Raw genomic sequence first — 14,162 nt, 5'->3', positions numbered from 1 at the left:
AACAAGGAGATGGAAAGTTAGGTCGAAAAACCAAGATTTTGACCTAAGACTTGGGATTCTTGAACAGCAATAGAATCACAAAGAATTAGAAGATGTCCATGATGTTCGAATGATTAAATCACGATTTTGACCAAACTAAAAGACTTACCATTCTTGAATAGCAAAATCGAAGCCCGAAATTAGATGTCCATGATGTTCGAATGAGTAAATCTGCTCCGAAGGTACATTACACCATTGTTAGAATGCAAGTAAAGTTGGAGACGCGCAAATGAACCAGAAACATGAGAGAACTCAAAGAAGATTATACGGATTAAGGAGTACTCAATAGAGGCACCATCTCCTCAATTGAGAGGGAAGAAACTTTGGAAAGACCAAAACACTCTCCGCGTGCAAAGCACGTGAAAGGGTCCTAACAGCCAAAAAGAAACGGCACCAAAGACAAACTGTGACGAAGCAACAAACGTGAGGGACGAAAACCACCTAAATGAAGTTTAGGAGCAAGATCAATTGAAATAGACAAAGATTAGGGACCAAAACTAAACATAGAATGGTTGCCAATATTGCTTCATAAAAGAACACAAATAAACATAATCTTCATAATGTGATAATGCTTTATGTACAGTGGAACATGAACCAAAACATAGAATGGTTGCCAATATTTTCAAAACCAAAGAACACATAGCWGAGTTTTGACAAATATCACATGAATTCATCTAAACATCCAAYATTCCGTTGAAATCAGCATCTAAATCAATATTTTCTCTTTTCACCTCTTTTCGGCATAYGACGACGTTTACGAAGATTTCATTTAAACATTCAACACCCTGTTGAAATCATCAACGACATCATCTAAATCAATGGTTTCTGTTTCACCTCCTTTCGGCATACGAAGCTTTTGGAGCTCTGCATTCAACTCTGCCATTTGTTTTTGTATCTTTTCTCCCTTATCCGGTAACCTATCAACCATCCCCTGAAAGAACTACACGGAACACAAGACTTAAAGATTATGCACCATCAAGATATGATCCTACATAAGCATCCATGAATTATGTTATCTGTAACTAAGGTTTAAACCAAACCAAACAAGTCCAGTAGGTCCATCCAGAGCCAGAGGTGGGGTCTCGTGAAGGTAAGATATATCTGAACCTGACATTTACTTTGAAAAGTAGAGCAACAGTTTCCATGAACACCCCTGGSTTATGAAAAGTGTATGAAAAAGAGAAAATCCGGTACACTTAAGATTTAAAAAGTCAAAGATAAGTAAAAAATAGCAATACAAATAACGGCAAGTGCAAGAAAAAAGCAAAAACCTAACYATCGACTCACTAACCCTAACCCCTACCCTCTACTTCTCCAACTCCCTCCCGTGTAGATCTCCACCCCTAGTTTTGTGTCTCCACGAATTCCTATCAGAAGTCATGTCCTCAAAAATGCCTAAAGCCACCATGTCAAATCTCAGTTGTTCATCCGACGTCYTCCTCGGCCTACCCCAACTCCTCGGAACTAAGGTTTAAACACCACATGCTATAAGATTTGTGTACATCAATACCSCAAACCATACCTTCAGGTGGGATATACWGGGTTTATTTGGTTTGATYTGATTTGGCTTWTGTTACAAAAAATCCAAGGAGATTTCATACGGTCCTAGCAGGCTACGACCCCATTTTAAAGGTTTCATTGACAATCAACACTCAAAATGCCTAGCATGTGCTTAAGAACACCAATGCCAATCACATYGTTTCCTGGTAATAAGAAAASAYTACTCTTTCCAACCTTAAAAAATTGCTTCCTGCTTCCGATAAAAAATACATGTTTCTTTCCAAGTGATCCAATAAAAAAGCATTGTTTTCCTTGTTTGGTTAACTTTCAATGGAAAATTCCTGTTCTACCCATTAGTAATCATTACTTGATATTTGCAACCTTGAATTTAGTACACAAAGTATCATCACCAGTTGCATAGGGAGAAGAAAACACACTAACKTTGGCTTATTGGTCTGCAAACAAGCAAACATATTTCTTGTATAAGTTGTACCATTTGACAAACWAAATAAAAAATCAAACAATATTCATCGTTCTCTATTGCATCGATCATTAGAACTAGTAAAAATATGAGCAAATTCCATCCCCAAAATCCAAAATTAGATTTCAAAACCAAACAAAACGAACCAGTAAATCCCACTAGAAGTAGGTCTGGGAGATGAGATGTACCAATACTAATCTCTACCCCGAAGAGCAGCGAGCTTAGTTTACTAGTAGATTAGAATTAGATGATACCTTGTTTGCAAAAACATAAGACAGCCGTTTGATTTGTTCTTTAATTTCCGATTCTGTTAGTTTGCGGGAAATACTTGGAGAAAGATTCTTCCTTTGCACAACAACATCCTTTGGGTTGAAAGCATATTGAGCACTGCTAAAGATACAGATTAACCATAATTAGAAAACAACAAATATATATATATATATATATATATATATATATATATATGTTTGTGTGTGTAGAGGAAGGATCATGCGAGAAATTGAACATTTTGCGAGAAGGCGAGAAGTTTCAATGTCATATATGTGTTTCATCATATATGATTTAACGTATATGTGTGTCAATGCAACATGTGTTTAATCGTATATGATTAAGCTTGTGTATCATGCGTATAATCATATATATGTGTGTGTATATAACGAAAGAGCATCAAGAGAAAACTTACGCATCCACATTTTGTTCATGTGAGGAGCGTGAAGACGAATTACCCACGAATGTTGATTGCCTAATCCTACATGTCATTCAAGAAACTATTAGATTAAGGAAATCCATATAAGAACAAATTCACTATACAAAAAATTGCTAAAAAGTAACAAAGAAAATGCTACTGTCCCCTGAAACTTGTAATATATTGTGTGAAGTTCTTTATTCTACTTCTGATGTGATCAATTTTTCATAGGTGTATTAAATGGCACTTGAGACATTTCACTAGTTACGGGTAAATTCGGGAAACATTTAAACCAAATTACCTATTTGTATAATATAAATGTTACAATAACAATAAATAGTTTGGGCCCACAATATATTCTTACTTGGTCTTTATTAAATGGCACTTGAGACATTTCACTAATAGTCAAAACATATTTAATAAAATATTGCAAATTTCATAGGATGAAGGGAGTAGAAGCTGCATATGATAAAATTGAAAAAATATGCAAATTCAAGCTAACAAAGAGCATAAACTAGCAATATACATGCATTACAGTTGCTTCAACACATGATGCAGATCAAGCAAAGCTTATTTCACAAACAATCATCTTGCAACAAACATGGTGCTACAATAATTTTTGCCAAAATTCAAAATGTGAAAAATCCCAGTATGCCCTTGAAGATTGAAAGGGTCTCACCTCGTTAGTTCATCATCTTGTACAACTGGCACTGGAGCCGTCTTGGAGAAGAGCAAACTGTGGTGACTAATACCAGCTATACCAAGAGATTCCAAAAACTTTGTGTGCACTTTAAGAGATGGATCCCTACAATAAAGTAAATCAAAAGCCAAATATCATCATTATCCACTTAAATAATTCAACAGGCTGAAAAGAGAAAGCTGAAAATAAGTAACTTAAGAGCATTCACAATTGTAAGATTTTTTTATTTAAGCTTTTTCCAAAAGAGTGGGTCCCACAAACTTAGGTGGGACCCACAAACTTATCGTAGCTTGTCAGGCAGTTTTTCATAATCTTAGGTGGCAAAAAAAAGCTTTCCAAARAGCTATTGAARAAAGTTCATTATGGATGCTCTAATGCCCATAATATTGCAAAGAACATATAATCTAGAATATAAAACCGCTGTTCTGCAAAAAAATCCAAAACTAAATCATTTGAATCACACTAGACAACATGTATCAAATGAAAGGATTAAAAGATCAATGATCAAAGAAACTACGAACATTTTGTGTTCACAATCATGCTCTTCAAGCAACTGTTGTTGAGTTGGAGAAACATCAAAACCCTGTTTGGGGATACTGAAAAGCTCCCTAAGATCCTGAGATAACAAACAAGCACACTGACTCGTGAGTGCTGTTTCCCAAAGATGGTTATGGCCATAATAGCCCAACTCGAAATGGGAACTGTTAAGTAATAAAATAACAAAACTGTCCAACTTTTTAGCATTCACCTGTTGACTAAAATAGCGAATTTGCTCTTTGTGTTCTGTAGCACTTCTGAATAAGCCCCCTTTGTATATCTGTCTCATGAAGCTTAAGCATTCAGATATGACGAAGAACTATTAAAGACAACATCATATTAAATATTGAATCATGTTAACCTGCTTTCTATATATCTTTTCTTCCACAGTACCACAAGTCATTAAACGGTACACAATAACATCCTTCTTCTGTCCAATACGATATGCACGATCAACGCTTTGATTATCAGTGCTGTAAAAAAATTAAAAGCCAAAAGTGTCACTGGGTTTGATTTCAAATGCACTTGACCATACTAATTAAAAGTTGGAAGTTCTTAAAATAGATTGTGCTTATTTGGCTAGAAGTTTTATTTCGTACATGGTGGATGGTATTGCTTTTCAGGTATCTAAAAGAACCAAAAAGAAGGCACCAACGCTTTGGGTAAAATCCAGGTCCTCATGCGTCCAACTGCTCCCTGCTTTCGAGCGGGATATACATGGTTTGTTTGGCTTGATTTGGTTTATTTAAGTATCTAAGGGTGCATTTGGGACACAAACGGGCAAGAATAAGGTAGGCGGTAAAAGAACTTCGCAAGTTTTAGGGTTTTCATTTGACATGTTAGTTTAGTAATTTACAATCTAGTCCATTCCCCAGATTTTGGTTCCACCTATTTTGGTGGGACAAAAAAATGCTTTTTTATCTCACTCAGTCCTGTCCTAACTGGCTAACTCCTATCCCAGTCTTAATGTTGCACCAAACATGGTACAAGTTTTTGTTCTATCATGTCTCGTAATGTCCCTTTGTACCAAACACACCCTAAGAAGTTGTATACTGCCTAGCTGAGTTTGTACAAATGATAGCGACTTCCTAAGGATAACCTGGAGGCCCTGAGTTCAAATCCCACCCTTGAGCCTGATAATTAGTGAATTACTAAGTTGTCTTCTCGAAATTGGGGAGAAAAAAAATAGAAAAGAATTGGATGGAAAAGAGAGGGAGGGAAGAGAAAGGAAAGAAAATAATTTTTTTATTTGTGTTCTTGAAAGGGAAGAAAAAGGAAAGAAAGGAAAAGGAAGAAAATAATTTCTCACATTCTTGAACAAAAGAGAAGGAAAAGAAAGATTCTTTTTTACAAATATACCTTTAAAAATATAATGAAAAGTTGGGTAGTCCTGTAACTTCAATAACCTTTTCAAAGGGTTTTAATTTCTTTCCTTTCCATCCCTTTCCTCCCAAATTTGGAAAGAAAATTATGGTGAGGAACTTATAATTATTTTCCTTCCGTTTCCTTCCCTTTCTCTCCTAAAAGAATTTCGAGAACACAAAGTTTTTTTTTTACTTTCCCTCCCTTTCCTTCTTTGTAAAGAAGGTTTTGAGAACACAGCGTATGAGTGCATAAATGGGCAGGCATCAGATATTTCATCCCCAAATGTGGTTTATGAGGTCTTCCCTAAAGATGTTCTAGAATATTTCAAAATATCAACCAAAACAAAAACAGGTATATTCCCCTCGTCCCATAATAAGTGTCCACGTTTTTATTTTTGTTCGTCCCAAAATAAGTGTCCACTTTTAAGTAAGTGTCTACGTTCCAATTTCATCCTAAATTTATGAGATGAAGAAATTCATTGCTCCCACTACTACTAAGGTAAAATTGTCATTTAGCTAATTAATAAGCATAATAAATAAATTATGTGCCTTTTTTCATGGTGGACATTTATTTTGGGACAGAGGACGTTTCATGTTTAAKGGATTTATAGAGCTTCTAAATGTAGATAWCATTTTTCTGAAGAAACGTTATTTTGCAAAACAAGATTCAGCACAATCTAAGTGAAAAGAGCAACCTCGGGTTCCAAGCTGGATCAACCACAATGACACGATCTGCCTTCGTAAGGGTAAGTCCCAGACCACCAACTTGAGAAGTCAAAAGAAATAYTGGAGCTCCAACACCCTCTTGAAAATCCTGTTATTGATATAATGTCATATTTACACTGAATAAAATAAATTCAATGGATAAGTACAAGAAAAATACCGACGTTGACTATCTTTAATCTGTCGGTAGCTTTGGTAGTACCATCTATCCGCAATAACTTGTAGCCTCTGGCAGTAAGAGTATCCTAAGCACAAGGGACGGGAAAAGAAGCAAACATTCATAACTGCAGGTAAAATTGAAAAAAAAAAAAACAGTATCTGCTTAAAAATATGCAAGATATAGATGACGGTGTTTGTACAAAATGATATACTAATATTACTGTAGTATCATTCACGGAAACATCCGCTCTACACTTTTGGGGCAGAGACATGTCTGCATATATCTCACCCTTCAGACCCTACTTTCCAGCAGGATTTTTATTTAAACAAAATAAAATAACTAATTTGCTAAGTGAACATCCTACTTCATAAAGATAAACCAATTTGGAGCAAACCTGAATAAGATTAAGCATTTTGCGGGTCTGGGAAAAGATAAGAACATTATGACCCTTTGGAATCAGATCATCCTGTTACAGAATAAAAAGAAACCCATCACACATGCTGCTATAAAACACGCCCATTCAACTGATCGAAAGCATGTCATATTCTAACCAGCAATGATACAATAAAGGAGATCTTGCATGAGAGAATGTCATGATTTTCTCCAATGTCATATCTATCWGCCACATCTGCTATGTGCATTGCCAATCTTTCAGCAACCCCATGATCCTCCTGATTTAGCACTGATTCYATTCCTTCTAATACATCTTCAGCGGCTCTCTTTGTTAACAGAAGTGGATGATCACATATCTTTTTCAATATCTACATCAGAACAGAAAGAAAATGTATGTAAGCATAAACATAAAAGTGAATTACCCATGATCTCAACATATCTAAAATATATATCTAGAAGCATAATAAAATGAGAACCTCAAAATTGCTGAAAACATTGAGAACCATTGAACCATGTCTTGTTTCATCATCTGAAACAATACATGTGAAACATATAGTATTGTTTCACATTATGAAACAMACAATACATAAGTTTCAAATTGTGAAACAAATACATGGAGATTGCTTCTAACATTTTTGAGGTYCTCAMTTGATTTTCTCCRTGCATACACACACATATGTARTGTCTGTCAAYTTCACAGGGGTAYATCCCTTCAAATAGGACACAGGGTACAATGAGAGGTACAAACAAGAAATGAATATTCGTTTAAAAAACAAGAATAATGGACATAAACTAAAGACCTGACTTCATTTTAGAAYATAGGATACAATAAGAATTTGAAGACGMTATAAACACCAAAAACAAGACGGTAACAAAATAGAAGTAAAAGATAAACCAGTGACAATACCGTGAGAGCAGCCAAAGGTGAACCATCAAAGGCTGAAAGAACAATCTCACTATTCAAAAAGGCTTCGTATAGTTGRCGCTGCAGCCAAAAGAGATGAACACAGTACAAGAATGTAAGYGGTACTTTAAAAGACATGATGAACAAATCAAAGAAACATGCACCAACTTTAAGTGCGAGTCTTAAAGTGATCAATTCTTATTCTTGTTACCTGGCAAGCAGACAATCTTAACCACACAATGATCTCATTCTTTTTAGAAAGCTTGGCAGTATTTGTAGCATCGTCATCACGAAACACCTCACTTTTTAGGCGTCGAAGAAAATAGGGCTGAATGCATGTTCTTAAATCCTGCATTAAGTTAGATGTATRGTTAATGGTCCGTACTAAAGACCATTCAGTAGCCACGRCTGAGACTTCAACAATTTAGAAAACACAAAGTGTCAACAAAACCGAAGGACTAAAATAGAAAAATGTGCAAAATGATGCACAGCACATTCAAGGTTGCAGTAACACGAGCATGAATACATGCAATGTCAAAGGTTAACACAGAACTACAGCAAGAAAAATCCATTTATATTAAATAAATAACCCATTATGGACCACTTAATCAAAAATGACCCATTATCCATWTAGCTATAATKAAACTCATTATGACCCACTTAGACTAATTAAGGAGAAAAAAGCCCCATTATACTGAATTATTCCAAAACAACCCATTAAGGACCACTTAGACCCGTTATACCTCAATAAGATCCATTTAGGTCTAATCAGACACATGATGACTCGCTTAGTCCCATTATGACCTACTTAGACTYATCAAGAWTARTATGACCTATTATAGCCAMAAATACCAAAACAAGCCATTAAGGACCACTAAGACCTGTTAGACCTCAATTAGATCCATTTAGCTCTAATAAGAAACAATATGACCCACTTAGTCTCGTTATGTCCCACTTAAACTAATTTAGGAGAATAATACACATTATAACGACTTATTCCAAAACKATCCATTAAAAACCACTTAGACCCGTTATGCCTCAATTAGATCCATTTAGGTCTAATTGATAGTATTACTTGATATTGTGCCCGAGAATAAGAAATTTCATTTAACTATAATTAAAACCTTGAGCAAAAGAATAGCAACTGTCAAGTAGCTAAAAACCATGATCRTATGCCATCAAATAAGTCAAGTTTGTAGTTTCAATCATATATGAGAAAGGCAGCAAAAAACAGCCTTTTCTGGGCAGGCTATACAAAAGTGCAAATAATTTTAAGAATGAAGATTGRTCATCCAGTGTTAAAAATGMGAATCAACCAAATAGAAGAGGTTGAAACAACATGTTATGGTGAYATGATCACATGAATCTGCATGTAAAACAGCTCAAAAATCAAAAGAGTGTTTYCGTTGGACAGAGACCCTGTTGCAATATGGTTGCAAATATAACCGAACTACACTCAGTGTTGAAAATAATGCAAATGATTATTTGCCATAATGTCWAAGATTTGTCATTTGGTATGWATATAAAATCTATGGAACCATAACMTGTGCAACAGCTGAACCAATGCGCTTATCTCTATCAGATGCATTTTTGTCATTTCCACGAAGGATTGCTGACTCGTATTTGTCCTTAAAACTGAAAAGAGAAAATACAAACATAACAATAAGAAAAGAAGAATCATCAAGTACTTAGATGTAAGAAACATGCTTTTTRCATAAACTTACCATTTCTTGTCACCCAAAAGCTCTGGACAACAGAAGTTGAACAAAGCCCACAGTTCCTAGATTATATAGCAAAAAGATCAAGAGCATYACTTTTGATACAAACTATTGTGTAATAGTAAATATATATAAATATGCTGATAAAAAAACAGAAAGTAGAATTATCAAGATATACCTYAAGATTATTTTGCAGTGGAGTGCCACTAATGATTATACGATGAGCACAAGGTATCGCCAACAAACTTTTAGCCCTTTGTGTACTAGGATTCTTTATGAGATGCCCCTGTGTTTGGATATCAAGATAACAAATGATWWGCATGCTTGGAAGAAATCAATGATACAAAAAAAGCCATAAAATGCTGAGSCAGTCAGACTTGAATTGAAAGCATCTGAACGACTGAACTTGAACTGCAAGCACAAAATATACCTCATCAAGGATCATGTAATCCCAGGTCACATCATCCTCATCCAGGTCTTCATAGTCTCCAGATAAAGATTTTACATTATTCCGCACAATATCATAAGTTGTAAGAAGAACACCCTTATCCTATAAAAGGAACCAAGAGAAACCACAATTGAAGCATATGTATAAATAGGAGTGAATCTCAATTCTGGAGCYTGCTTAACATCTGATGTCTTGAACTAATGGATTTCTGCTCTAAGTCATGTTTTTTTTTTCCAATCCCTGTTTTAAAGTTATGGACCAGTATTCACTGGAATATCCTATCAGCATGATGCAAAATGTCAAATTTGGCATCACTTTATTTTGTTAAGCATGCATTAACTTAAWGCTGGTAAAATTTTATAAATCTAGGGAACTTTGAGCABAAAAGATCCAAGTCAAAGACTACCTGGAGTATATACTGGAGCTCATATTGTCGAGCTTTTGCACAAGTTCCGAAGTATCTGAAAAGTAAAAGAAGAAATTAATGGTCTTTAGCGAATAATTATAAGTAGATGATGTCAAATACATACATATATATATATATATGTATGTATATATAACCCCTGTTGTCCAAGCAAACTCACTCTCTTGTCTTTTGCGAAAGACCAACCACGCCTAGTTCTTTCATCCAATGAGGTAATAGCGTCTTGGGAGCAACAACCAATACCCTCTTTATCAAATTTGAGTGGAATAGCCCAGCCAAAAAGCCACAAATCTGAAATGACACAGATTAAAATCATGCTACCCTCTACATGGCAAGTACCAGAAAGAAGACTAAATAGTAATAACATATAGACCAAACCAAACAAGCCCAATATATCCGACCCTGACTGGGATGTACGCAGACCTAACCTATGCCTCATAGTAGAGTGGTTGTTTCCATGAAGACCCCCATTTGTGAAAAAGGTAAGATAAATCTTGCTCAAAAAAATATAAAAAGAGAATACAAGTGCATACCTGCATGGTCTTCCCTASGCCCATGTCATCCCCCAAAATACCACCCTTCCCTCTACAATGAAGGGACCAAAGCCACTTCAAACCTTCACGCTGATGAGGGTATARCATGTTTGCAATCTTACTAGGTAATRTAAAACTGAATTTTGGGTTACTAAGAGAAAATGGTATTTCTTTTCCTGAAGTAGAATCGTYTGTTTCATCATTCAACATGTGAAYCTTGTTAGAACCATCAGATTTCGGAGATAACTTTCCATGCCTACTCTCCCCTTTTTGAARAAATTTGTGGCCACTTGTAACYACACAATCGTCTTCGTCGTCATCCTCATTTTTCCGAGGACAAACAAAACTTTCAGTAGATACAACCTTTCCTACTTGATCCTTTACATATTCACCATTAACATTCTCTTTTCTGCTTGGTGGGCAGACATTATTTTTKATAAGACCGTTTGGCATCATACCAGCACTATGCCCAACCATAGAAGMGGGAATTGCCTTTGCCGATGAATCAGACCGGTTAGATGAGACAGAAAATGATGTATTTTCAACATCTAAAAATTCAGAAGTTTCAACAGGTTTCTGTTGATCCAACTTTTCTTTAATAACGGAATTAGAAGAACTTGGAAGTTGTTTGACGGGGCGTCCTCTCTTTTCAATTGATAGACACTGAAGCCTTGAACTTAAATTGCTTAGAATATCTCTGATTTCATCACCACTATCAAGATTGCCCCCAGTATTCTTCACAGGACTGGGTGAGTCAAATTCAGAAACCATTGCTGAGAAATCTGATTCAACATCATGAAATTTGTCATCTTCCTCTTCATCATCTCTTGCCACAACTTTGCAGAGCCTCCGTCGTCCATGAATTTTAACTTTCTGATGCTTTCCCCCTGCTGTTATCACAAATATATACTCTTACAAACCCAAAAACAAAATAATCATGCATTACAATGGATAGAAAGAAAATGGATTACCATTTCGGGAAGCTAAGTCATCCACAATGGAACTCGCAGGTTCACCAAGAGAGGCACTAATTTCACATTGCTCAGCGGTTGGGAGTTTGTCTTCATTCATAACGGTTGATAGGGATTTCCCTGTTCCTTTCAAACAGCAACAAAATAGTGTGTTAGAGTCCCACAGCGGCTAAACTTGGACCATTTCTCCTTAATGTATGTTGAAGCCTCCCTTCTGGCTCTTTTGGAGGGTTATCTAATAGAGTCCCACATATCCTCACATGATATCAAAGCCAGGATCTACCATTCTTAGGACTCGACACGCTGGGACAATATACTCTAGCACCCTCACCTGTCTACCCCCTCTTGACACCCCGGAACAATTTGTGTTTGTCTGAGAGGCCATGCAGAGTCTCACATGGCTAGACTTACCATTTCTCCTCAATACATGTAGGAACCTCCCTTGTGGCTCTTTTGGAAAGTAATGGGGTTCCATATATTTTTAATGGGGTTCCATATACATGTAAGAACCTCCCTTGTAGGAATCTAATGGGGTTCCATATATTTTTACATTGTATCAAAGACAAGTTCTACCAGTCCAAGGACATGACACTTTGGGGCATTATGTACTTGTCTAGCCCCCTCTCAACAGTCCGGGATTACTTGTGCCCATCTAGCCTCCATTCGAGGGGGGCAAACATCGCCTAAACTTAGACCGTTTGTCTACAATATATTTTGGAACCTCCTTTTCTCCTTAGGACTCTTTTGGAAAATAATATAATAGAGTTTCACATTTCTTAAGTAGTGTATAACATAAAAGCCGTACAAGTATGTCACAAACTGTGGACCACGGGGCCATGAGGTCCCCGCCAATAAACCTTTAGGGTTTAATGCTTCTTCAAGCACAAAAACCTATTTGATTTACATAAACGTGAAGCAAAACCACTACCGACTATTAAATACATAAAAGATAGTTAGATAGATGAAGAGATGGAGTACCAGAAGAAGATGAACCAAAATCGATAATATCGGATTCATCATGGGAGGCACCATTTTCACCATCATCAACTCGTTCCGCAGAGGAAGCTTTGTCTTCATCCCCCATCTTTGGTAGGGTTTTTATTTCTGCATTTCAGATGGTAACAAGCTCACATAAGAAATCAGATACCAAATCAGGGTTTAAGAATTTTCAGATACCCAAAAAAAATCATCCACATATATAGATTGTTAGACACATTCAGAGAACTAAATAGTCTTGCCAGAAGGAGAATCGAAATCGGTGATATTAAAAGAAGGGCCATCGTCTTCCTCCTCCTCCCGCTCCCGATTCTTCATTTCTGCAGTAATAAAAACAAAATTAAGCACTAGTAACCTAATCTCATAACACTAAACACATATAGAAACTGTTAATAAGAAACTAAAAATCAAGGGTTTGAGATGACATTAATGAAAGAAAATAAGACATGGTACATAAATATACCAGATAGGAAACCGTAAGCATTTGATTTGGAATGAGAAGCGCTGAGGAAGCGATTATGAAGTTGATTCAAACTCATGGGCTTCTTGGAGGATTCTTCAGCCATCTCCCTCTCCCTCTCCCTCTCTCTCTCTCTCTCTGTTACCTCCAGGAGTGAGGCAATTAGATCTTTTAAATAACCATTTTCCCGCTTAGGTTTTAGAATTCTCTCTTTCCATTTCAGAACTAGTGTTATACAGCTCCTCTGGTTGGGTGCACAACATCACTTTAAACAGATTCTATGCATCTATATATTTTATACTAGCAATATACCCGTGCAAATGCACAGAATAAGCAGACTTGGAAGTTATTTTAAATGGAAAATGAAAAGCTCTTGAGGTCTCCAATAGATACTTCAAAATTGAGAAAATAGAGATTTTGAACTAATTTTATGCTCCAACATATTTCCTAAAACAATCTCTAAAATGGAGAAAATAGGAAAAGAATAATATTTTTTTTCCAAATATGAACACCACAAAAATGATTATCATGTGAGAAAAATATTTTTGTAATGTATCCCATCATTAGAAAACTTTAAGAATAAATATTTAGAGAGATAAATAATATTCTAATAGATAAATGAAATATTTTAAAATTATAATCAATATTGGATTCTACAAAATACGGAAGCTGTGGAGATAAATATAAATTTTTTTAGAGACTTTAATTTTTGTTTCCATTTTGGGAATCTGTCGGAGATGCTCTTAGTCGTGTTGCTCAGTTGACAAAGAAATGTAATGACTTTGTTTAAATACACAACAGTTTAAAGTTAAAATCCCGTTGGAAATAGGCTCAAGTCCTTCTGCTAAAAATGCATTATTCTTTTTGGAATATTTTATGTTAAAAATTAACTATTTACTCGTTCCTCTTCATTACAAACAAAAAGATTATGTTGATTTTTGGTCCATAATATTACTATATATAATCTGAGTTACAAGGTACCTTGGATATCTATTAGTGTATATGAAGTCAAACTTTCACTTAAGTAYATGAATAATAAAACGAACTATATCGAGGGTCGTTTACTCAAACGCTTGCCTATGGTCAACTTTCACTTAAGGTCAACGCTCTCGGTTTCCATATTGGG

General features: G+C 35.6%; 1 protein-coding gene across 5 annotated transcripts; it reads right to left on the bottom strand.

Moving 5' to 3' along the window:
* Positions 1-540: 540 nt before the first annotated feature.
* On the bottom strand, positions 541-13,161 carry LOC112528964 (protein CHROMATIN REMODELING 24). 5 transcript variants are annotated; one of them, XM_025140033.1, is made up of 24 exons: positions 13,040-13,161; positions 12,819-12,896; positions 12,559-12,684; positions 11,581-11,706; positions 10,610-11,499; positions 10,237-10,367; positions 10,059-10,113; positions 9,635-9,754; positions 9,383-9,490; positions 9,211-9,266; positions 9,031-9,121; positions 7,698-7,835; positions 7,490-7,567; positions 6,741-6,950; positions 6,584-6,655; positions 6,194-6,274; positions 6,002-6,120; positions 4,304-4,415; positions 4,154-4,222; positions 3,927-4,021; positions 3,385-3,510; positions 2,703-2,768; positions 2,275-2,410; positions 541-970 (listed from the first exon to the last, which is right to left on the bottom strand). In XM_025140033.1, the coding sequence occupies exons 1-24, from the start codon at positions 13,140-13,142 to the stop codon at positions 809-811; spliced, it is 3,348 nt and encodes a 1,115-aa protein (XP_024995801.1). In that variant the 5' UTR covers positions 13,143-13,161; the 3' UTR covers positions 541-808. The 5 variants fall into 5 exon arrangements, with proteins under 5 accessions (XP_024995801.1, XP_024995802.1, XP_024995803.1 ...); XM_025140034.1 differs by having other exon boundaries at positions 2,275-2,407; XM_025140035.1 differs by having other exon boundaries at positions 10,610-11,496; positions 13,040-13,147.
* Positions 13,162-14,162: the final 1,001 nt, after the last annotated feature.

The sequence above is a fragment of the Cynara cardunculus genome (genome assembly GCF_001531365.2).
Source record: "Cynara cardunculus var. scolymus isolate 2C chromosome LG 16, CcrdV1, whole genome shotgun sequence".
Classification (NCBI taxonomy): domain Eukaryota; kingdom Viridiplantae; phylum Streptophyta; class Magnoliopsida; order Asterales; family Asteraceae; genus Cynara; species Cynara cardunculus.
Note: the sequence above shows the minus strand (reverse complement) of the source record. Positions and strands in the feature narration are given on the sequence as shown.